Below are 25,242 nucleotides of genomic sequence, written 5' to 3'. Positions count from 1 at the left end.
GATGCCCTTGGGGGGTATCTAAGGAGGATCTTGAGGGATGAGTAGGAGTTGGCAAGGAAACAATCCATTAGCTCATTTAACAAACACATTTATTAATAAGAACATTTTTTCACCAATAAGAGCATTTTTCATTCACTCAGCCAGGACTTTCTTATGCTTCCAGAGGATTATTTGAGGATGTTTTAAAGGATACATAGTGGTGACCATTTTGTAAGGTATAGAAATATTGAACTAATATATATTATATTATATATATATTATATACTGATATAATGCTGTAGGTCTATTTATTGAATTTTTAAAAAACATTTATTGGCTGTGCTGGGCCTTAGTGGGCTTCCCCCTGGCAGACTACAGTCTATGGTGTCACAAAGAGCTACTTAGCGGACACAGGTGACGCTAGTGGTGAAGAACCTGCCTGCTGTTGCAGGAGACATAAGACCTGGGTTCGACCCCTGGGTCCGGAAGATTCCCTGGAGGAGGAAATGGCAACCCACTCCAGGATTCTTGCCTCGAGAATCCCATGGACAGAGGAGCCTGGCAAGCTTCAATCCCTGGGGTTGCAAAGAGTCAGACATGACTGAGTGACTAAGCACAGCACGTGATGGGTCTTAGCAGTGGCATGTATGTGTATGCTAAGTCGATTCAGTTGTGTCCGACTCTTTATGACTCTATGGACTGTAGCCCACCAGGCTCCTCTGTCCATGGGATTCTCCAGGCAAGAATCCTGGAGTGGGTTGCCATTTCCTCCTCCAGGGCATCTTCCCCACCCAGGGATCAAACCCACATCCCTTGTGTCTCCTTCATTGGCAGGCAGGTTCTTCACCAGTAATGCCACCTGGCATGTGGGGTCTTTTTTCAGTTGTAGCATGTGAACTCTTAGCTGCACGTAAGATCTAGCTCCCTGACCAAGGATCAAATCCGGCCACCCTGCATTGGGAGCATGGAGTCTTGGCCACTGGAACCACCAGGGAAGTCCCTTATTGAATTTTTTTTTTAAAAAAGAATACATACAAAGTATGTGTGTTGGTTGCTCAGTCATGTCTGACTCTTTGTAGCCCCCCAGGCTCCTCTGTCCATGGGATTTTCCAGGCAAGAATACTGGACTGGGTAACCATTCTCTTCTCCAGGGGATCTTCCTGACCCAGGGATCAAATCTAGGTCTCCTGCTTTGCAGGCAGACTCTTTACTATCTGAACCACCAGGGATGCCCATATACATATATATTATTCACTCCCTGATGCCCCCCTCATGGAGACATTTGAGGAGGGTTTTGATGAACGTGTAGAAGATTACAAGAAAAAAAAAAACCATTTATGTCCATTCAATAAATGATCTCTGATGTTTCCCAAAGAGAATTTGAAGTGGCTTTTGAAGAATAGGTGTTCACTGTGGGAAAATTGCATTCATTCAGTCCGTCAGTCTGTCAGTCAACAAATGCTCCCTGTCACCCACTGAAGTGGTCTTTCGGGAAGGAGTTTTGTGAAGGAGTTCTTCAGAGGGATCAAGGACATTGAGACTTCTCTGGTGGCTTCCCCTCTACTAGCTCCTCATCTGTCCACCCAACCACCTCTGGTACATGAGTAACATGTAGGAAGGCCAGAGGCCCCCAAGCTGCAGGAGGAAATAAACTGCACGTGGCAGACGTTTTTTTCCTTCTCTACACAAAATTAAAAGAGGCTTCTTTTAATTATGTGTTGAAGACACCTGGTTCTGCCTTGACCTAACCAATGAGTTTTTCTTACAGAAATGTTTTTCCTAAGCTATGGTAGTGAAACTATGTATTTGTTTTGGAATCTGCCTTTCTTTATCCACCTAAGACTAACTTTTTTTACTCTTCTCAAATCTTGGGCTGATAATGGCTGAACAAGCCAGTATTCCTGTCAATTGTTTTATGGCTGGGGGATGACACACCTTGTGCCACCCTATCTATTGTGGGAGAGGGGCCTGGTAAAACTCCCTCAGCCTTGAGGTGTCTCTTATCTGATTAAGAGTTTTCTAACAGACATAAAACACCTTGCTAAAAACTATCAAGGGGGCACTCTTTCTGTCCACTTCTGATGTCTATGTCAGAAGTTTTCCCTATCTATATTATACTTTAATAAAACTTGGCTACACAAAAAGCTTCAAATAGTCAAGCCTCATCTCTGACCCTGGATCAAAATCCTCTCCTCTGGAGGTCTCCTCTGTAACACACAGCTCGCAGCAACCTTTCATACAGGGAACCTCTCCTCCTCCAGATTCCAGCCAAAGTCCTAGGGAAGCTACTGATTGGCTGAGTTTGAGTCACATCTCCATCTTGAACCAATCATAGTGGCTGGATGCAAGACTCTAGGTCACATGTCCACCCCAGCCTGGACTATAGTAGAACTTTAAGGCGGAACTAGCCAGAGACAGAAAGTTGGCTATTTTAGGGCATGAGTTTATGATCACCTGGGTGTATGCAAGCTCCAACTGAAGCCCATTTAGTGCAGAGTTGTCAGATAAAATACGTGACCCCCAGTTAAATTGGAATCTCAGATAAATGAAAGTGAAGAGTGAAAGTCACGTCCAACTCTTTGGGACCCCATGGACTATACAGTCCATGTAATTCTCTAGGCCAGAATACTGGAGTGGGTAGCCTTTCTCTTCTCCAGGGGATCTTCCCAACCCAGGGATCGAACCCAGGTCTCCCACATTGCAGGTGGATTCTTTACCAACTGAGCCACAAGGGAAGCCCAAGAATACTGAAGTGGGTAACCTATCTCTTCTCTAGCAGATCTTCCTGACCCAGGAATCAAACTGGGGTCTCCTGCATTGCAGGCAGACTTTTTATCAACTGAGTTATCAGGGAATCAGATAAATAATAGAGAGCTTTTTGCATACTTACATCCCAATTATTGTGGAGAATATATACTGAAAAAGTATTCATTGTTTATCTGAAATAAAATGTAACCAGGTGTCTGTATGAGTTTGGTAGAACTGCCATAACAAAGTATCACAGTCTGAGTGATTTCAACAACAGAAATTTTCTTCCTTATAGTTCTAGAGGCTAGAAGTCTAAGATCAAGGTGTTGGCAGGTTTGATTTCTTCCAGGGTCTCTCTCCACAGCTTGAAAATGGCATCTTTTCCTCCTGTCTTCACATACATATTTGTATACTCATCTCTTCTTGATTGTCTGAGCCCCCAGGGAAGCCCCTAACCTCCTCTTCTTATAAAAATATCAGCCATATTGGATTAGGATCCACCCATATGACCTCATTTTACTTTAATTACTTCTTCAAAAGCCTTGCCTCCAAATACATTCAGAGGTACTGGGGGATGAGGATTTCAATTTATGAATTTGGGGAGAACACAAATCAACCCCTAACAGTGACTGCTTTGGAGAACAGTTTGGTAGTTTCTTTAAATATTTAAAAGCAGGGTTACCACGCATGGGTGCTAAGTCCCTTTAGTTGTGCCTGACTCTTTGTGACTCTATGGACCTACCAGGCTCCTCTGTCCATGGGATTCTCCAGGCAAGAATACTGGAGTGGGTTGCCATGCCCTCCTCCAGGGGATCTTCCTGACCCAGGGATCAGACTTGCATCTCTTACATCTCCTGCATTGGCAGGCAGGTTCTTTACCACTAGCACCACCTTGGAAGCACAAGTGACTATAGGACCCAGGAATTCCACTCCTAGGTATATACCCAAGAGAACTGAAAGCATATTCACGTCCACACAAAAACTTGTAATACAGGTAATACATGAATGTTCACAGCAGCACTCTTCACAAGAAGCAAAAAGTAGAAAAATTCAAATATCCATTAATGTATAAATGAATAAACAAAACACTATCCATGCAATGGAATATTATTCATCCCTAAAAAGGAAAGAAGTGGCATTTGCTGCAATGTGAATGAATCTTGAAAACATCGTGCTGAGTGAAAGAAGTCAGGCACAAGAGACCACATGTTGCATGATTCTCTACGTGAAATGTCCAGAAAGGCAAATTCACAGAGACAGAAAGCAGACTGGTGTTCACCAGGGGCTGAGGGGAAGGGGAATAGGAGGTGACAGCTCACTAGTATAGGGGTTCTTTTGGGGTTGATGAAAGTGTTGTGGAGTTAGATAGTGGTGCTGATTGTGCAACTCTGTGAATATGTCTAAAAACCACAGAATTGTACACTTTAAAAAGGCAAACTTTAGGGTAGGCAAATTACATGCCAATTTCAACACATGTATGAGAAAAACACATTTTGTCTTGGAGTCCTGTATTTTTTTTTTTACAGGCTTCCCTGGTGGCTCAGTGGTGAAGAATCTGCCTGGCAACGCAGGAGACATGGGTTTGATCCCTGTGTCAGGAAGATTCCCTGGAGAAGGAAATGGGAACCCACTCCAGTATTCTTGTCTGGGAAATTCCATAGACAGAGGAGCCTGGCGAACTATAGTCCATAGGGTTACAAATTGTTGGACACAACTTAGCGACTAAACAACAACAACCACCTATATTTTTATGTGCTCAGTCTGGCTACCATAACTTGGTGGGATCTTACAGTACCTCACAGGCGATTAGCCAGGTCACCTCCAACCTGAGAATGTAAGGTGATGTCAGGTGGAACATTAGGGTAAAAGAAGGAACCTGCAGCTGCAGAGACAGCGGGAGTTTCAGGGAAAGAGAGAATGTAGATGCCACCTCGGGACTTTAGGCTTTTTCCAGCCTCCCTTTCCCTTCTGCAAAGTCAGGTTGAACAATTACCATCAGATACCTATGAGGGGAGGTCCTTATGAAGCATTTAGTTGGGTGCTCAGTTGACACTCAGCAAAGGCAGTCATCATCAAAAAAGAAACTGGTAACTACAGTGGCTGCTTATTCTTCTAAATAAAATTTTATTGGGACAAGGGCCAGGATTGGAGTGAGGCAAGCAGTCAGGGTCATGCAAGGGCAGAGTCTGATCCTGTATTTAAAATGTTGATGTCTAGCTCATCATGCATTTTTGCGTTAGCTTTGATTCTTTACACTATTGTTTTTAAAAAGTTGTGTATCTTCAGGAATTTTTTGTGTGTGTGAGCCCTTGTTAAATTTTGCACAGCAGTGAATACCCCAGCCGCCTCACCCTTCTTGTGTGCCCCAGGCACATGGATCCTGGGCCTCAGTTTCCTCATTTGCAAAAGGGGGATAATTCTCTCTTCTAGGAAGATGTATTGAAAAATGTTTACTTCTAGGCTCTAGGGGCGGGGCGGGGCCTGGAAGGGCGGGGCAGGCTCTCCCGAAGGGGCGGGCCTTTCGTAACCGGCTCCTGAAGAGGGGCGGGGTCAGGCCTCGTCAGCTGACCTGTTTGGCCAATGGCACGGGGTGGCGGGGCCTGGCTGGCTGAGGCGGGGCTGGGCGCCGGCCGGCAGTGCGGACTAGCGGGCGATGGACGAGCCGAGCCTCCTGCGGCGCCGTGGGCTCCAGGTGAGGCCCCGTGCAAGCGGGTAGAGATCGCTGGTGGACTGAACCTGCCTGGATGCGGGATCGGGGCTTGGACGGACCAGGGGGAAGCTGAGGCAGAGGGAGGGGCGAGCTCCGGGGGCTCCCGCTTGTGCACTCACATCTCAAAGTGCTTTTCGCTAGGTGAAAAGAGGGTATGCCCATTTGCCATATGGAGAAACTGAGGGTCCTTGGGGGAAAGGGGCTGAGGGTTTCGCTCTCTCCACCAGGAGCTCTAATAATACGAGCAACGACAGCCTTTGAGCGGTCATCGTATGTTCATGTCGTTGGTGTTAATCCTTTTACTTTTATGTTGTATTAATCTTTTTACTAGGGATATATTAATATTAATTAATGTGTATTAATACGTGCTTCGTGCCTTCGCAGCGCCATCGCACCCCTGTCTCAGCTCACCCATAAGGCGAGATGGGGAGGTTGGGGCTGTCAGGCAGCCCTTTCATCAGACAAGGAAACTGAGGCTCCAGTCTAAGAAAGGCACAATCCCGAGGTCGCCCAGCAGGCATGTAATGTGCCTACCCTTAACCAGCTCTCTGGTGCACAAGCCACTGCCAACTGGCTGTGTGGGGAGTGGGGGCAGGGGCGGTGAGAGGCACTCTTGCGTCTCCGGACTTCAGTTTCCCGATTCACTGTAAGGGCCCTCCTTTTCTGACCCCTGGCCTCAGGTTTGTGTTGGGGAGGCAGGGCCACGAGGAGATAGGAAAAAAGGCATCACAGCTAGCAGAGGCTGACATTCCAGTGTGGGTGACCTCGGGTGGCAACTCCTTTGATCTCTCTGGACCTCAGTTTCCCAGTCTGTTCAATGGGAATTTAGACAATCTAGCCCTTTCCCTCGAGCTTAGACCACACATGTAGAAGCCACCAGTTGCAAGTGGGGAAACCGGGATTCATCATTTACCCAACAAACATTTATTGAGTGCCTCCTGTAGTCTCCTGGCTCCAAGAGGCAGCGGTGGTGGTGAGAGGTGTTCACCCCTGGAATTACCCTTCTGGACCTCCCAGCCTGTTGGGGGAGATGAATGCCTGAGCAGCAGTGACCCCACCGAGGGGTCAAGTGCCATGGGGCACCCTCAGGTACACCTGGAGAAGGTACCTGAACTGATGGTTGCCAGTGGCTTTGGGACAGAGAAGGCAGCCCCTGGTGGCAGGGCAGGGGGTTGGTGTTTGGTGAATGAATGAGGCTGAGAGAAGCCAGAAAGGACAGGGGTGGGGAAATGGGCACTGAAGCTGAGGAGAATGGGGAAAGGCAGGCCTTGAACCTGGCTGCCAGACTGTGAACTTGTCTGAAGGTGCAGGGGGGTGCGGTCACCTGGATTTGGGTTGGGGATCAGGGAGGGTGTGGGTAGAGCTGCAAGGCAGAGACCCTGACGGCATGGGGAAGGAGCGGGCAGGAGAAGGGCAGGGGTCATTGCCTGAAGCAAGAACGGGGGGCCTGAGCATAGATGAAGGAGTTCAGCTGGACTAGTGAGCACTGGGGAACCGGCCCCTCCCAGAGCCCCAGATAGATTTGAGCCCCGCCCGCAGCCTCTTAAAATAGAGAACTGCCTTCGGGTAGGCGAATGGGGGTGCAACTGACGTCAGAAAGTGGGGGCCTGTTCCATGGGGAGGAGGTACCCATTCCCTGAGGAAGAATCCCACGTTACAAATGGGGAAACTAAGGCTCGTAGAATCATAGGCTCGGTCCAGGTGTCCCAGTGGGTAACAGAGTCAGGATTTGAACCCACACAGACCTGGCTCTCCCTCCAGACCAACTGCACATTGGCAGGACTATATCCAAGGAGGTGGAGGGATGAGTAGGGGTTGCCCAGGTGAGTGAGGGCAACCTGAGCAGAGTGAACAGCATGTGGAAATGCTCAGAGGTATGCAAACATATGTGTTTATGGGGCAACCAGAGGCCATTTCTTAGCACTGGAACTGGGCCTGTGAGATAGACTCATCTACTTCCAGGGCTTTTAGCGCTGATTTTGAAGAGGTTAGACTTTCTCCCTAGGGTGATTAGGAGCTGTGGAAGGTGCTGGAGCAGGGGAGGTCATGTCAGGTCTGAGAGCTTTGAAAGACTCCTTTGGAGCAGGTGAGGGTCTAAAATAGAGCCAGAAACAAAGAAAGCATCTACAGTAAAGGACCAAGTAGGAGATACAATGAAAACTTTTTTAAAAATAACAGTAGAAGTGTAAATAACTGCTCACTGATGGGGCACCTACAAATGCTAAATGCTAAGCATACATTTACGTCTCCAACAGCCCAGGGGATTATTAGCTTTATTTATCAGAGGGGGAAACTGAGGCTCAGAGAGGGAAAGTAACAGCCAGGAAGTCAGAATTGAAATTCTAACTGGTCTGGCACTTGAGAGTGCAAAGATGTTGAGGGCTTCGATTTGGGGCATCAGTGACACACTCATTTAACTGGAGCCCTGAGTGCCCCTAGCCAATCAGGGGGCAGCCTGCTGATCAGAGTCAATCATTTATCCTGAAGACTAATCTTTGCCACAGGTCAAAGAGTCAATTCATAAAAGTTTGAGAAAGTCATGTGCTGATTGGCCAGTCCAGACAATACTTGGAGGTGTCCTGGCCAATCTGACTGTGGCAATGCAGGGTATACTGTTGGCTGAGTGGTTTTGTTGTTGTTTAGTTGATAAGTGTGTCCAGCTCTTTGCAACTCCATGGACTGTAGCCCAACAGGCTCCTCTGTCCAAGAGATTTCCCAGGCAAGAATAGTGGTGTGGGTTGCTCTTTCCTTCTCCAGGGGATCTTCCCCACCCAGGGATCAAGCCTTTGTCTCCTACATTGGTGGACAGATTCTTCATCACTAAGCCACCAGGGAAGCCTGAATGAATACTAGGAGGTCATAAATAGGACCTGGCTTGGCCCTTGGGCCACCAGTTTGCCTTGGCTGTGGGTAAAGGGAAGAGAAGACTGGCCCTTCCTGGTTTGGGTTAAGCTTAGCCTTCTGTGTAGCGATTGTCGGCGCCAGTTAACATAAGCTGTTATTACTAGGATTACTACCACTATTATTCTATCATTTTCATCTCCCATTTGGCCCTTTGCTTCACAAATGACAGAATTTTAAAACACCAGATCCCCAAACAGAGCATCCAGGGACAGAGAAATTAGCCAGTCTGTGTCTGGACTTTGTCTCTGCTGCTGCTGGGGAAGCTCCCTGAAAGGGCCATCTGGCATTCTCATGGCCCAGTTCCAACTATTCTCCTCCTCCAGGAAGTCCTCTGGCTGGTGCCATGTGGTCCCTACTGATCTCTCTCTCTCTACTCCAGCTGCCATCTTCCCATGAGACTTGGTATCCACTGGGCTGAGTCCCACCTCCACCCTACTGTTTCCCACTAGCCTGCTGGTCCAACTTGAAGACCCCTCCAGGAAGTCTTTTGGCTCCCCACTCCCTCCAGCCCCTTCTCTTCCTCTGGGTCCTTGCCTCAGTATGGGGGTGTCCATGCCTTCCCCTGTCTCCTTCAGACTGGGGATTCCTCCAGGTGGAGCTGAGGCTTCTGGTGAAGAGGCAGCATCACCCAGCCCAGAAGAGGATACCATAAATATTATCTTTAAAGGGCGGTTCCAGGGAGTTGGATACCCCCACCTCCACCCCCTTTCTAGGCGAGAGCCACTCCCTGAGGAACAGCTGGCAAAGAGGAGGCTGAAGGCAGAAGCAGATGGTGCAGGGAGCAGAGGGTCCGGGGGTGGTTCCGGGAGAGTTCCATGTGGGCCCAGCATTCCACTGAGCCAATGCAGGGGGCTGCTGACCTTCCCTCATCTCTCTTTGCCACTTCACATCTTTTTGTATTTTGGAAGTAAAGGAAAATTTATGGATTAATTGTGAGTTATCAACCTCACAAAATAATTGTCTTGGCTTCCTTTTATCAAAGCCTCCCCCAGCGTCAGGCCCTGAGCCTGCTGCTTGACTCCTTCAGGGTCCCATGTAACTGGACCATTTCCAAACAAGGAAACTGAGGCTCAGAGGGTTGAAGTTGTTTGGCGGAGATCATACAGTCCAGGTTGGGGAGCCAGACTGGGAACCAAGGACTGTCAGGATTTTAGAAGGAAATGGCTGGAATGGGGTTTATGTGTGTGTGTGTGTACACGTGTGGGCACAGCAAAAACCCCTGAGCCCAGATCCCAGCTCCTCACTGTTTTGTGGGTTAGTAGGGGAAGGAGGAAGCTGGCATAAGAGCTCACAACAATTGGAGGGGGCCAATGGAGCCCCTAATGGTGGTGGGTCTGGGACCCTTTGCCCTGCACGATACTGAGCTCTCCATCCCTGGAGGTATTCAACCAAACAAGGAGACCTCAGGTTGGCAGGGGAACCTCCTCCCATCTTGAAGGGCTCTGACTTGATTTTCTGAGCTCAAGATAGTTGGGGTCCAGCCTCGGGGCTTGGCCCCACCCCCGCAGATCCATCTCTTCCTCTGCCTGGAGACCCTTTCAGTCCCTCCCAGCCCTGTCATCTGTGCGCCCAGCAGCTTCCGGCCCCCTCCAATTGGCTGCGGGGGCTGATGACGTCACTGTTGCCATGACGAACGCCCAACTCTCGATGTGGGCAGCCCTGAACCCACCCAGATAAAAATAGTTGTGCATCCTCTAGGCTACCGCCCCAGCGTGTGTGTTTGTGTGCGGTGTCCAGAGACCTGGATTCCCGACCCTACCTCAGTCAAGAGATGTGGGCAGCTACTGCCCTCCGCGCCTCAGTTACCCTGCCTGTAAAAAGGCCTCTGCTCCTTGTGCGTAGTAGCGGCTCAGTGAATGTGAGTAAAATTTAGCGAGTATTGTGATAGTCTGCGAAGGCCCTTGCTAAGTTCAAAAATAACACAACAACAACACGCTGCTGCTGCTAAGTCACTCCAGTCGTGTCCGACTCTGTGCGACCCCATAGACGGCAGCCCTCCAGGCTCCCCCGTCCCTGGGATTCTCCAGGCAAGAACACTGGAGTGGGTTGCCATTTCCTTCTCCAATGCATGAAAATGAAAAGTGGAAGTGAAGTCGCTCAGTCGTGTCCGACCCTTAGCGACCCCATGGACTGCAGCCTACCAGGCTCCTCTGTCCATAGGATTTTCCAGGCAACAACACGCGTCGGTAATAATTTCTGATCATTTTTACCCCAGACCCCGCTTTACATTATCTCCACATTACACATGGGGAAAGCAAAGCACAGGGAGTACCAATCACTTGGCTCAGGGTCCCACGGACAGGAAAGAAGAGAGAATAGATCTGGACCCAGGTCTGAGTGTCCTCGGATTCTAAACTTGTGCTACACAGCCTTTTGAGAATTAAAAAGCCCTCTTGGGCAAACCACATATGAGGGTGGACTCTGGGATAACAGTGGACCCCAAGCATAGGGATTTCTTGTATATGGTAAGAAAACCCGGGATTGGTGCATATCAGCTTGCTGAGCTCTGCATCTTCAATAGGGTTTGTGCTTCCAGCCCCCATTGATGACCAGGACCCAAACCTGCCTGGATTTTGCAGAGGGTGAGCAGAAATGACTTTCAGATCTGGGAGGGGACAGGGTAAGGATGATGCAGGAATCTCCTTCTCCTCAATTGTTGTTGTTCAGTCGCTAAGTTGTGTCTGACTCTTTGTGACCTCATGGACTGAAGCACACCAGGCTTCCTTGTCCTTCACTATCCCCCGGAGTTTGCTTAAATTCATGTCCATTGAGTCAGTGATGCTATCTAATCATCTCATTCTCTGCCACTCTCTTCTCCTCTTGCCCTCAGTCTTTCCCAGCATCAGTGTCTTTTCCAGTGAGTCAGCTCTTCTCATCAGGTGGCCAAATTATTGGAGCTTCAGCTTCAGCATCAGTCCTACCAATGAATATTCACAGGTTGATTTCCTTTAGGACTGACTGATTTGATCTCCTTGAAGTCCAAGAGACTCTCAAGAGTCTTTTCCAGCACCACAATTTGAAAGCATCAGTTCTTTGGCTCTAAGTCTACTTTCCTCAATAGAATATTAGTATTAATATTTAGCCACTACTGATATAGTTCTTTGTTAAATCAACTAATTTATTTTAAATAATGAAATTATTTTTAATGTAAGGAGTCTGAGAGGCCTTCCTGGAGGAGAGGATGTTTAAGGTGAGACCTGAGGGATGAACTTCAATTAACTAGCACCGGAAGGGAGGGAAAGTGGTCCTAACGGAGGATACAGCTGGTGCAAAGGCCCTGAGGCAGGGCTGAGTTCAGTGTATGGGATGAGCAGAAAAGAGACATTGGTTGGAACAGGGTGAACAAGGGGCCAACTGGGAGATGATGTGAGTGTGGAAGGCTAGGGAAGTGAGGGGTTTGTCTCCTTGGGAATGACTCCTGTTTTCTTTTCAGAAGGAGCTGAGCCTACCACGCCGGGGACGTGGGTGAGTTCACCTGGGGCCAGTTGGCTGGGTGGAGCCCTATGGTCCTGGGCACAGATATTTCAGCAGCAGCATCTGAATTGTGAATTTATTTAATAATTACTACAAACCTTCTCACCTTGATCCTGCCCTGCCCCCTTTTCCCCCTGGTGTTTGCAAAGTACTTCACAGACACCTCACCACAGGCTGGGAGGTGAGGTACAAATCATGCCAGTTTGCAAACAGGAACCTGAAGTGCATAAGGGTTGCATCACTGGCTCAAAAGCACCCAACTTGAAAGGGTGGTATCCAGGGTCCAGACTATAGCATTCCAATCGGGTGTCCTGGAATTGACTTGCATGCCTCCCATGACAGAAAGCTTACTCTATTTCAGGGGACATTGGTGGAAAATCATACAATTCAGGGTCACATTAATGTTCTGGTGGTTGGCATTGTGAGATCCCTCAAACTCAAAGAAGATTTGTTAAGTGTCTTCACTGGTTTGTTGATGTCGTGTTCCACTCTTTGTGACCACCTGGACAGTAGTCCACCAGGTTCCTCTGTCCATAGGGTTTCTCAGGCAAGAATCCTGGAGTGGGTTGCCATGCCTTTCTCCAGGGGATCTTCCTGACCCAGGGATCGAATCTGCATCTCTTGTGTCTCTTGCATTGGCAGGCAGATTCTTTATCACTGAGCCACCTGGGAAGCCCCCAGGTTTACACAAGTTTATGTGGGCTTCCCTGGTAGCTCAGTTGGTAAAGAGTTTGCATGTAATGCAGGAGACTGCCTGCAATATAGGAGATGCAGGACTGATCCCTGAGTCAGGAAGATCCCCTGGAGAAGGGAATGGCTATGCACTCCAGTATTCTTGCCTAGGAAATCCCATGGTCAGAGAGCCTGGTAGGCGACAGTCCGTGGGGTCACAAAGAGGCGGACACAAGTGAAGCCACTTAGCACACTTAGCAGCACCGGTGGGAAAACCAAAGTCCAGGAAGGGGAGGAATTTGCCTTGTGCGGGGGAAGTGTGATGGTAAACACTCCCTCTTTGGAGGCTTGGAAGCTGTGTTTGCCTGAGTTGAGGGTGGGAATTCCCTTGCGCCTCAGTGAAATCACTCCCTCAGCAAACTTTTTTTGAGTATCTACTGTGTACTAGGTTCTGTTCCAGGCACAGGCGACAGGGTGAGAAGTCAATGCTGGACACTGTCATGCAGCTTGCACTCTCTTGGGCAAAATGATGAAGTGATGTTCTATAGCGTGTGTGTGTGCGCGCGTGCGCGCACGCTCGGTCATGTCTGATTCTTTGCGACCCCATGGACTGTAGCCTCCCAGCTTCCTCTGTCCATGGGATTTTTCAGGCAAGAATACTGGAGTGGGTTGCCATTTCTCCAGGGGATCTTCCTGACCCAGCGATTGAACCCCTTGTCTCTTGGTCTCTTGCATTGGCAGGCAGATACTTGACCACTGTGCCACCTAGGAAGTGATGTTGTACAGGGGAGAAATTAGAGGCAGACATAGGGGGCTGGAGGGTGGCTTTAGAGGAAGTGACATTTGAGACTAGATCTGGAAGAGGAGGGAGAGGCCTGGGGAAAGGGTAGGGGGAACAGCATTCCAGGTAGAGAGAACTGCATGGTCAGAGGTCCTGAGGTGTGAACTAGCTTAGGATTGGAGAAACAGCATAGAGACAGGAGCGGAGAGGAAAAGGGGTAGATCCTGGGGGTTGGATGAGAGTTTGAAGTCTGGTGGTGGGGCTGCTATCAGAGTAGCCCCCAAGTCCAGACCATCTCTTATTGGACGGAGGATAGTGCAGCTGGTGGGGAGGGACCTACGGGCCCCGGTAGGGGCGGGGCTTGCACGCCGCCCGGAAGGCCGGCACTGTCCCCAGCCTTTGCCCAGGCTGGGGGCGGGGTGGTGGGCGGTGAATCAGTCCAGACTACAGAGGGTAAAGTCCGAGACCACGGTATAGGACCAGGACAAACACTCCCTGAAGGTTGTCTACTCAGCCACCTGTGGTGTGCTTGACTCGTTCTAACCAGGATTTCTAGGGGGCTGCGGCCAGACACAGACAAGCCCAGACTTTCGGGAGTCTGGGCTGGTGAGGAGGGAGGCTGGGGCTCGGCGCGCCGGAGGTCTACTTGTATTAGGGAGGCTGGTGGGGCTGAATTCGTATATGAATGAGGGCGATGACGGCCCAGGCAGAGGGAACCCAGGGAAGCTAAGGCCCGGAGGCGTGGTCGGGGCCTCCGGTGTGCCGGGAGATGCTGACACCGGCTGCGGGTGGCTAGGAACGCCAGGCTGAGCCCCCGCGGCGGTGGCCAGTGGGAGGATAGGGGCGGGGCACGCTCAATCCCGGGTCGAGAGACCCCACCCCCCACCGAGGGCGGGGCGGGGCGAGCGCCGGGTCTCAGCTGGGAGGGGGCGGGGCCAGTTGATGGAGCAATGAACCCGGTTGAGAAGGCAGTGACCGCCTTTCCTTTCCGACTGTGCAGCTCAGTGACTCGAAGCTGGCACCCTCGCAGGCTCTTCCTGGGAGAAGGTGGGACCGGTGCCTCCTGCCTCCCGCAATCCGATCTTTCCTGCCAGGCTGGGCCTGCGCGTAGGTGCCGGGCTCGGAGCCCCGCCCCTGGGCGGAGAGAGCCCGCCCTCTCCGCCCCCCGCAGCCCAGCCCCCAGTCCGCGTCCGCCTAGCCTGTTAGGCGTGCTGTCCTGGCGTCCTGTCTGTCCGTCCGATTGCGACACGATCAGGGCGGCCACGAAGGGGGCGTCAGTACTCGGTCGCGGTCGCATAGACGCGGCCTCGGCATGAAGTCCCGCAGGGACAAGCTGCACATCCCGGCGCTGACCCTCGAGTGAGTGCTTGACCCTGGAAGGGGAGAGGGAGGGGAAGAGGGGCAGGCTGACAACCACCCTTCCTCCACATCTCTGTTCAAGTCGCCCCGAATCGCACCACCGCCTCCGGGGAGCCCTCCCGGGTCATCGGTCTGGCCCCGCCCTTGTGGCCTACGGTAGACCCAGTATCCCCAGCCTCAGGCCCCTTCTCCGTAAGGGAACCACACCTTGGTCCCGTCTCCAGCCACACGCAGGGACCAGGTTCACCGTCCCCCGGCCTCTTTCTTTGCAGTCTGTCTCCAAGCAGCCAGAGCCCGTCCTTGCTGAGTCCCAGCAGTCCCTGCAGCCCCTGCAGCCCCTCGCTGGGCCTGTACCCCTGGAGGTAAGTGACAGCGCACGCAGGCTGGGCACGGACATTGCCCTGGCTCCCCAGAGACTTGGAAGCCGCCCAGATCCAGCTCCCTCCCCCAAGGTACTGTGGGCTGGTGACATGGACTCTCTGGGCCTCAGTTTACCCCTCCATAAAATGACACTGTGATCCACACTAGGACCATAATGGGAAAATTCCATATTCAGTCAGAGCCAGCAGGTCCCCCTTCTGGCAGATGGCCAGGGCGAGGCCAGAACTTAAGCTGTTGCCCAAGAACTTCCTCGAGACAGGTGCTGGGTTCCCAGCCTGTTCAGGGCCTTGATGAATTGGCCTGGCCTCCTGGGCTGTGACCCAGCTGAAGCTGGCCTGAAAACTCCTCTCTCTGAATGTACACACACACACACACACACACTCACTCACTCACTCACTCACTCACTCACTCACCCCTAAGGCTGAGAGCCCACCATTGGAGCCCCAGTACTGAACTTAACCAGGCAGAGTGGTATAGGGAGAAAAGAACCAGCTTGACTGAGCACCAGCTCTCTACCAAATGCCTTCTTTCCCCTCCACAACCTTGGGAGAGAAGCGCCCTTTCTGATCCCATTTCCAAGCAGAGGAAACTGAGGTTCAGAGAGGAGACATCAGTTCTCCTGGTTCAGTATGTCTGGGGGCTAAGTGTCCAGACCAGCTTTGCCATCAGAGTTTGTTAAGAGTTTGAACTACCCTCTATAACTGGAGAAGTGGGCATCTCAGGGTTTTGCCCCTGTACAGGAAAGAACATCAAAGTTATAATGGGCTCCTTGCACAGCTTGGGCAAAATTTAGGGAGGTGACAGAGGTACAGGTCAGTGATGTCTAGAATTTGATGGCCTATCAACCATTTACACCTTAGTATGAATGAGCTGCTCGGCCTCTTTCCCTGGGCCTTTAATGGAGAGAAGAGAGAACACTTTGGAGCCCACACAAGGTGCTGGGCAACAGGCAGATACCTTCATTAAGTAGGCATCTACTGTGTACCAGGTGCTAAGGGCATAGCTGTGAAAAAGAGGAACATAATTTCTTCCTCATGGGACTCTCGGTCAGTTCTCAGGCAGTAGGCAATGAACAAGGAGATGGGCAAACAAGACACATTCAGAGGGAGACCTCTTAATATGGTGTTTGAGCCAAGGCTTGAGCAGAGCTAGGAGAAGGAAAGCACCAGAGAGAACTGCACATGCAGAGGTCCTGAGGCAGGACCAAAATTTTTTACTTTATTATTTATTTATTTATGGCCACGCTCCCCACACTATGTGGGATCTTAGTTCCCCAACCAGGGATCTAACCCACACTCCCTGCAGTAGAAGCAGACAGTCTTAACAACTGGACCACTAGGGAAGTCTCAGGACCAAGATTTTTAAAGCCTCTGTGGCCAACTTGGGGGAAGAAAGGTTGGCTGGGGACAGGAGATAGGAATGGAGGTAACGGAGACAGGGAAGTGACAGGGAAGCAACATCCAGGTAGGAGATGGTGTGGTCTGGACCAGGCTGGAGTGCCTCAGTGGAAAGCAGAGATGGTGTCACCCCCTATTTAGCAGAGGAGGAGATTACAGCTTAGGACCTCTGAGTGTGTTGTCCAGGGGCACCGTGGGAGACAGTATCAGGCCAGATCTGACTCTTGAGTCTTTGGCCTCAACCCCAGCTGAGGACCAGATGAGGGGAGGGACCTGTTGAAAGCAGATAAGCCAGTTTTACCAGGAGGAAATGGAGGCAGAGAGTTTGGGGCCCAAGCTGAGTCCGCTGGTCCCCTTTCTCGCCACCAGGGGGCAGCAGAGCCACATTGCCTTGGACCCGGCAAAGAACTGGGTCCCGGCCTCCTCTGCTCTGAGCACGTTAGGAATAAGGCCACACTTGTCCCCTCAGCCTCCAAAGCCCTATAGGTCCAGCCCACAGTGTGCCAGTAACTGTGTAAACGGGAAAGTGTTAGGTGGACACAGTGATGCACTCCTCCACCCCAGCCCATCCATCTCTCTCCGGAGCTCACCTGACTACTGATGTGGCTTCCTGGGCTGCCAGAGTGTAAGCTGGTCCAGCCTCAGGGCCTTTGCATTTGCTGCCGGCCCCCCTCCCCCCGCCCCTGCCTAGAGCTCCATTTTCTCTATTTACTCCTTTATTCATCTGTCAAGTCTCTGTCAAGCTCTCAGATAGGAAGCCTTTCCTGACCAACCCTCCTTGCCCCTGCCCCACCATAAGGGCCCCAAGTTCCACTTACATTCATGTTGTGCATCCTGACCCCACCATGAGTGTGATGCGGTGGTCCTTAGTTACAGCACTGAGGCTCCTGATTGATGCATGTGGGATCTTTCATTGCAGTGCACAGGTTTCTCTCTAGCTGTGGCACTCAGGCTTAGGTTGTGAGCTCAGTAGATGGGGCGGGGTCAGCTGCCCCACGACATGTGGGATCCCAGTTCCCCAACCAGGGATCAAACCCGTGTCCCCTACATTAGATGGCAGATTCTCAACCACTGGACCACCAGGGAAGTCCCTCTATGTTTTCTTGTGTGATAATTGGGTTGTTTTTTTTTTCACCCAAAGGTTTGGGAGCCCCTTGAGGGCCTTACTTCATCTGTCCTGGTCATCCTATAGCCTCAGGCATAGCCTGGTAGACAGCAGGCACTCAGTTAATGCTTGGGGCACAAATAGGAAGTGGCTTGGAGGGCCCCACCCGTGTTGGGGTGCAGGGAGCAGATTGAAGAGAAGGTCTTGAGTTGGGTCCATGTGGCCAAGGGGACAACAAAGAGGCTGTTCCAAGCAGGAACAGCATTGTCAGAGGAGGGTTCCCTCTGGCCTTGGATACCAAGGACAGGAAGATTTTGGATTTTCTACTGAGGGTACTGGGAACCCTGCAAGGTACGGGGCTTAGAGGGGTGTGGACAGCTCATGGGCAGGTGGAAGGGGCTGCGATGGTCTGACCAATGTGGGGTCAGGAATGGGGGTCTGTATGTCCACTGAGGGCTTTCCTGTTTACACAGTTACTGGCACAGGCAGAGAGAGGCAAAGCCCTAGGCACAAAGCTAGGATCTGAGCTCTAGGAAAGGGATTAACCCAGAGTGCGGATTTGCTGTAAAATGAGCCGTGGAGGGTGTGTGAGCAGGGGAGGACCTTGATCTGGTGGGCAGTGGGCTGGTGCTGGAGATTACTGGCTCAGCTAGCCTTTCATGAGAGGTCTTTGCCATGGCCATGGGTCCCCTGGATTGCCAGCTGTAGGCCTGGTCTGCAGAGGAGAAGACTGAGGCCAGATGGGCGTGGGAGAAGCAGCTGCTGGGGATGCCAGCATCGTGGGCGTAATGGGAGGCAGGCAGGCAGTGCAGGCTGGGGATGATGGGCAGCTCCTTTCCTAACTGTGCAGAAGTGTCCCTGGCACATGTGGTGGTGGTGGGGAGGAGCTTGTGGATACAGCGTGTTAGCATATGGTGCATGAGACCATGACTTCATCCCCACTTGGGCTCCTAGACCTATGGGACCCCGAATTCCTCCCAGCCAGGAGGCTCTGTTCCCTGTACATGGCTCTGGCTAAATACCTGAGGATCCTGGGTGACCTCTCTTATCCTCATCTCTTCATCTGACCCCTTAACAGCACCTCTTCTTTAGCCTCAGAATACATCCAGAATTTACCCATTTTACTCTATGGCCCCACCCTGGTCCAACCCTCAGTATCCTCCTCCCAGGCCCTGTTACAGCTCCTCACTAGCCTCCTTCCACCTTCCACTCCTGCCCCAGCAGCTCCTGTTCCCCATGGCAGACATGAGGGAGGATGTTTTACAATAGTCCGATCACACCCTTCCTCTGCTAACACATCCTCCATGGCTCCCTATTGCCCCTGCAGTAAAACTGCCATCCTCCCTGCAGCCCACAAGGCCTATATGGAGAGTCTTGCTGGTATCTTCCTCTCATCCCTGCCTCAGGGCCTTTGCATGAGCTGTGCTCTCTGCCTGAGATGCTTTTTCTCCATGTCTGGCCCCTCTTCCTTCTCAATGTGTGGCTGGCTGCGGTGTCACTTCAGAGAGGCTAAAGTTGTCCTTTGCCAGTGTTACCCCTGTTCTTTGCCTTCTTTGACTTCAGAAATTAACTTGTTCACATAACTGTTCCTGTCTACTCTCTGCCTCCCCTACCAGACTGGGGACCCTGGCTGCAGGCATTATTCGTGTCCTGCATCCCCAGTGTTCAGTACAAAGGGTAGGTGTTCAGTGTATTTTGAGTGAACGAGTGGCTAGGTACGGGATGAGCCTCAGTTTGGAGGGCCTGGGGAGACACTCAGCAACATCTGGGCCACCAGAAGGTGACCTTGGGCTTGGAGGGAGCAAGGTGGGGAGTCTGAGAGAGACTTGAGAAGCAAAATCAGTGGCAAGATGGATGTGAAGGGTTAGGTCTAGGTACCAGGCAGCAACACCCTCTGTATGCCTCAGTTTTCTCAGGTGTGGGGTCAGGCTCCAGGTCAGTCCTGCCTGGGCTAGTTCCCAAAGTGTTGTATGGCCTGTGGAGTGTTCACCTTCAGGGTGACACTGTCCCTGATTTCCTGGGGGGGCTGTTGTGAAAGGAGGAAGCATTAACTCACAGTCTTCTGTGTGATGCATTACATAATGAAGATGATCTGTACCCCAGCTCTGTACCAGGCACTTTCGTGACTCTGATTTCATTGTTATTCAGTCGCTAAGTCCTGTCCAACTCTTTGGGACTTCATGGACTGTAGTCCACCAGGCTCCTCTGTCCTCCACTGTCTCCCAGAGTTTGCTCAAATTCGTGTCCAATTGAGTTGGTTATGGTATCTAGCCATCTCATACTCTGCCTCCCCCTTCTCCTTTGGTCTTCAGTCTTTCCCAGCATCAGGGTCTTTTCCAATGAGTCAGCTCTTTTATTGCATTTTCACAAACGGACATGTGTAGATGGGCAAACAGAGGCCTGGAAGTTTACCTAATGCTAACATTTATCAACTGTTTACCAAGCACTCTTGGAGACACAGAGTAATCTTCGTGTCAACCCCATATTCCTCCCATTTTACAGTTGAGAATACTGAGGCTTGAGAAGTTAAATCAGGTGTCTGATTCCCGATAGTAGCCAGGCTGATGGCCTTTCCTGTCATACAGACAGGAAGAGCCTATCAGGTGCTTTGACTCAGTTTGCTAAACACGCCCACTACTGGAAGATGCTGGGACAAAGAAGCCCAAGCCAGGGAAAGACAGAGCTGGACAGACACAAGAGAAGTCTTCCTGGAGGAGGGGGACACTGGATTTTGCCAGACAGGAAAGGCATTCCAAGGAGTAAAGCCAGCGTGGGCGCGGTAGCATGAGCTGAACCGGGCCACTGGATGGGTCTGAGTGCCACACTCCCGAAGGGCTTAATGCTTAGGGAGTGGGTAGAGGGAGAAGCGGTCGTATTTACATTTTGCTGGAAGAGAGCCAAGTTCCAAGGCCTTGCATCCAGGTACCGCCAACGCCCCGCCCCCGCCGCCTGCAACCCTGGCGACGTCCCGCCCCTCCGCCCGCGGCCATGGCAACGCCCCGCCCCTCCGCCCGCGGCCATGGCAACACCACGCCCACTCGCCAGCACGCGAGCCTGCCGGCCTTGCTTCCGCGTCGCTCACCCCTCCCAGCCAGGCCAGGCCCCGCCCCCGCGCGGTCCGGGGCGGGGTTCCCGGGCGCGCGCTTCCTCCTCTCCCCCTACCCCCGGCCCCGCGGCGCGCCCCCCGTCCCTCACCGTGGGGCTCCAGGAGCAGATTCCACGGCGAAGGTTCGCGCCCCGCCGCCGCTGGTTGTGCCCCCGTGCCTCTCGGGCCTCTAGCGGCGGCGGCGGCACAAAGGGAAGAAGCATGTCCGACCCCAGCTACTGGACGGCGGTGGCGGCGCCCGGCCACCGGAGCCGCCTGGCCAAGGGGGCATTGCTGCAGCGCTCCAAGAGGTAGGGGGCTTCGCGCGGCGGCCGACCGAGCAGACACGAGTTGCTGAAAGTGCGTCTCGGCAGCGTGGGGAGGGCCACAGCGTGCGGCGGCAGGGGGAAGTGGGAGGATACTTTGGGATCTAGGTATCCCCTGGGGTCCCAGGTACCCTCCTCTCACCGTTCCTTACCCAGACTGGGGTGTCTGTCCGCCAGGGTCAGCTCAGGTGGTGACAGAGGCTGTAGGGATTTGGGACTGAATCAGGATTCGAACCTGGGTCAGTCCTCTGGCCAGACCTGGGGAGGAGCTTCTTGGAAAAACTGAGGCTCTTTGGTCCTTGGGGCCCAGTCAGCGGAAATGTTGTTTCAGAAGTAAATATTTGCTGCAGGAGGCTGGTGTACATGTCGGTTATCAGGGGGGGAAAATCACTTTGTTCTATACAGAGCAAAGTAGAGTCTCAGTTTCTCCTTCTGGAAAGCAGAGAAGCTAAGTGAGGGCTGTGAGCCCTGCTAGACCTGCGTGGAAATTCCAGCTCAGCCAATGTCAGGATATGTGACCTCAGGCAGTTCCTTAACTTCTCTGTGCTTAAGTGTCTCACCAGTGCTTGCTTGGTCTAGGCATTCCCAGAGGGAACACAGGCAAAGGCTGAGTAATGGGACCAGCTGCTGAAGGACCTTGAATGCCCAGTTCAGGGTTTAGGCTCTTCTTCCAGAACCCGGGGAGCCGCAGAAGGCTCATGGGCGCCTCAGGAATCAGGTGCTGGAAACTGACCTCAGGCCCCTCTTTTCTGACATACTTCTCACTTTCTGTTGAACCATAAGGGTGATGATTGAAAAACTAGACAGCTTCTTGGGGTCCTGAACCTTCTCCAGGAAGGGCTGAGCAAACAGTTGGTGCTCTATAGATGCTCAGGAATTGAACAAAGGATGCCCAGTTCCCCTTTGAGAGCTCAGATGTAGCTGTTTTTGAGAAGGCCCTGCCTGAGAGCAAGAGGGAGGAGGCCAAGTGTTTTTCCCAAATGCTGTTGGAAGTGAAAAATGATGCATCGGGATGAAGAGTCCGGTGAGGGGTTGGAAGAGGATGTGGGCTGTTGGGGGGGGCAGTGTTGGGGTGGGGGTTGACAGGAAGTTTTGCAGGAACCTGTGGGTTTCACTTTTGCTTCTGCACCTCAGACTAGAGGACAGTCTCTGGCTGGTGACAACCGTGGCCTCAGTTTTCCAGGCTGGGAAATCAGTGTAGCCAGTCTCTCCCTCCTCTGGGCTTATTGGTATTGGTGAATGTTGGTGATTTCTCTGGTGAGTCATTGCCTTCTCTCCCACCATGCACCAAGCCCTGTGAGCAATGTCGGGAGAAAGATGACAATATACGTACCCACCACAGCTTACCCTGTTCCCCGCTCGCTGAGTTCTGTGTATGCACCTTGCAAGGTATACAGATGGGGAAACTGAGGCTCAGAGGGGCAGTGGCAAGTACAGCAGTGGGTAGGCTGAACCCCTCCTCCCTGTACATTTAGTCTCCTGAGTGGGTTGCTGACCTCGCCTTCCTTGGCCTGCATTGTGCCTTCTGCCGGGGACACCATTCCTGGCCCCGTGAGGCCACAACGTTACATCTCTCTCGCGCTACGCAGTTCTGCCGAGGCCAGGCTGCGTTGGCAGCTCTGGCTGTGTGGGCTGATGCACTTGTCGAGCGAGCGAGCAGAGCCGTTGCCAGGCGACTGCCAGGGTTGGGGGAGGGAACCATGTTGCTCCCAACTTCCCTGTGCCAGAGCGGGGGCTGGGGCCAGGGCCCAGGTGGGAGAAACTGGGCAAGGGCAGGAGGGAGGGGCCTGGGCCAGGGATCCGGTGGCCAGGAAGGAGCTGGGATGAAGGGAGGAAGACATGGGCCAAAGTTTGGCAGAACAAGACGCAACTGTGCATAATGCCGGCTTTAGGGTTTCCAAGGGTCAAATTGGAGTTTTAGAGGGGTCTTGGGGGAGGGGATTGGCCAGGAGATTGGAGCAGTGGTCCTGGAAAGAGATGCTTAATATGGAGTAGAGGGTCTGCCGCAACCCACCTGTGGGTTCCAGGGTCCTCTCCACCCTCTGTCTTGTTTGCCAGTGTTCCTGGCAAGGCTCTGGGAGTGGGATTGTAAACACAGAAGCTGGAGAAGCAGGGCCAGGGGCTCCCAGGCTGAACTTAGGGCCATGGGGGAGTCCACCTGGGGAGCAGAGAGGGCATGGCCATGCCCCCGAAGCTGCCGCCCATGGGCTCCCATTTGGGCATGTGGTTCTCTGAGCCAGGAGCCCCAGGCCTGACCTTATCCCCACCTCCCCCAATAGCTGCCGCAGCGGGAACCGCAAGAGCCTGGTGGTAGGGACGCCCTCACCCACCCTTTCCCGGCCCCTGTCGCCGCTGTCCATCCCAACAGGTGAGTGCGGGGGGCAAGCGGGGTGGGGTGGAGGTGTCCTGTCTCCACTCCTGCTGACTCAGTTTCCCCACCTCCTCCTCAGCAGGCAGCAGCCCCCTAGATAGTCCTCGGAATTTCTCAGCTGCCTCTGCCATCAACTTCCCTTTCGCACGGAGGTGAGTGGTTGCCAGTTTTGGGGGATGGGGGCTGATACCATGGGCAAGGGGACAGGCAGGGGCCTGCACTTGGTGGCTGGACCTGCCTCCTCATCAGCCTTTTCCCCCTCCCCTGGCCTCTGCCCTGCGGTGGTCCCCCCTCTGGCTCCTGCCCCTGGCAAACGCATGCATGCACGACCTCCTACAGCCACATCACTCGCACAGACAGGTAATTTCTAGGAGCCCTTGGGGAGGGGGTGGGGGCGGGGGTGGTGTGGCTTGGTCCAGGAATCTCTCACTCACTGAAAGTTATTAATTCACCTAACAAGAGCTGGCGGAGGAGCTGTTGTGTGCCAGGCATTTAAATGTCGCTTATTCATTCAACATTTATTGCATTCCTGCTGGGTGCCATGCCCTCCGCTGGGGGGCTGAGGAATGGGAGGCTGGACTTTGGCCCTCAGGGCATCCTCAGGCTGGTGGGAGTGGCCAGCAGGTACCCTAGCAGCTGCATGTCAGAGAGCAGCTTTGATGGCAGCTGGCATCAGGGAGGACTTCCTGGAGGAGGCGTCTGGAGAACAAGGAGAAAAACATAGTGGACTTGCTCACCCTGTATTCCTGTTCTTGGCCTTTGCAGAAGGTCCTTCCTCTGGCGGGGCCAGGATCTGCCAGCCATAGTGCCTGCCCTTGGTCCTCACAAACCTCAGAGGCCATGCCTCCCTTCCAACTGCTCATTCTCCTCCCCAGGGCCGACGGCAGAAGATGGTCCCTCGCGTCGCTCCCGTCTTCTGGCTATGGAACCAACACGCCCAGCTCCACTGTCTCGGTACCCACAGTCCTACCTTGGCAGGCAGACCAGGGAGTGCCAGGTTGGGGGTGGGGGAGACACATCTTTGTTTTGTTTTGGTTTTTTTAAGGTATTGAATAGTTGTCTAGTCAGTGAAACATCCTGGCTTCCCCCCTCTGTGCTACATTTTGAGCAATGTGGGGGTCCCTGAAAGGACCCAGCCTTGGCCCAAAGGGCTGCTGGTCGGGTATACACAGATATCTGCATCCTTGTGTGGTCAGGGAAGGTCTGGTCAGAGGGGGTCTTGGAGTTGCCAAGGGAGCGGCGAGGAAAGGGCATCAAAGCTGGAGTTTTGAAGGATGCACAGGAGAGAGGCAGGAGAGTTACCATGATGACCGATAGACAGATGGGCCTTGAGTGTTAGGATAGTGCTGGGGTCCTGGCTGTGGTGCTGACCGTGAACCCATGGCCCTGATACCCCCTCCTGCCAGTCGAGCTCATCCTCTCGGGAGCGCCTCCACCAGCTTCCTTTCCAGCCGACGCCGGACGAACTCTGCTTCCTGTCCAAGCATTTCCGCAGCTCAGACAGTGTGGCTGATGAGGAGGGCGGCCACCGCTCCCCTCGCCTCCGCCCCCGCTCCCGCAGCCTCAGGTGGGCCTCCACCTCTGACCCCAGCCCTTCCCTGGGCTGGCTTAGGGACCCACTGCGTGGCTCCTCCTCCACCTCTGGTCCTGACCCTGCCCAAGCCTGGCCTCTAGCCCTGGACCCTCAGTCCTGACTTAGCCACCCTTCCCTGGGCTGTCTTTTGGGTCCCATGTCTTAAGCCAGTTGTCCCCTCCTTCAGCCCTGGACGCACCACAGGGACCTTCGACAATGAGATCGTAATGATGAATCATGTGTACCGGGAGAGATTCCCCAAGGTGGGCAGCACCTGGTGGCTGGACCAGCCCCAGCTCCACTCCTTGTTGCTGTCCCTCTGTGGCGCGTGCTGTCTTCTTGGTTGTGTCCTGCCCCTCATCTGTGCGTTTCTGTTT

At 52.8% G+C, this 25,242-nt stretch overlaps 1 protein-coding gene across 46 annotated transcripts in view; it reads left to right on the top strand.

Moving 5' to 3' along the window:
* Positions 1-5,367: 5,367 nt before the first annotated feature.
* Positions 5,368-25,242, top strand: part of MAST3 (microtubule associated serine/threonine kinase 3) — a 41,389-nt gene continuing 21,514 nt past the window's right edge. Inside the window, exons 1-11 of one of the 46 annotated variants that reach the window (XM_081496352.1) lie at positions 9,962-10,199; positions 10,863-10,923; positions 11,494-11,531; positions 11,775-11,806; positions 14,269-14,627; positions 14,900-14,989; positions 23,201-23,289; positions 23,375-23,444; positions 24,168-24,246; positions 24,699-24,859; positions 25,053-25,128. In XM_081496352.1, the coding sequence (XP_081352478.1) occupies positions 14,581-14,627; positions 14,900-14,989; positions 23,201-23,289; positions 23,375-23,444; positions 24,168-24,246; positions 24,699-24,859; positions 25,053-25,128 (612 nt within the window). In that variant the 5' untranslated portion in view covers positions 9,962-10,199; positions 10,863-10,923; positions 11,494-11,531; positions 11,775-11,806; positions 14,269-14,580. Of the gene's footprint in view, positions 5,420-9,942; positions 10,200-10,862; positions 10,962-11,493; positions 11,532-11,725; positions 11,807-14,233; positions 14,628-14,899; positions 14,990-20,637; positions 20,907-23,200; positions 23,290-23,371; positions 23,445-23,631; positions 23,653-24,167; positions 24,247-24,698; positions 24,860-25,052; positions 25,129-25,242 lie in introns of those variants that run through there. The other 45 variants (XM_081496343.1, XM_081496387.1, XM_081496369.1 and 42 more) reach the window with 45 other exon arrangements.

The sequence above is a fragment of the Giraffa tippelskirchi genome, chromosome 6, assembly GCF_054371585.1.
Source record: "Giraffa tippelskirchi isolate mGirTip1 chromosome 6, T2T-mGirTip1v1.2.pri, whole genome shotgun sequence".
Taxonomy (NCBI): domain Eukaryota; kingdom Metazoa; phylum Chordata; class Mammalia; order Artiodactyla; family Giraffidae; genus Giraffa; species Giraffa tippelskirchi.
This window is presented reverse-complemented; position numbering and strand designations above follow the sequence as displayed.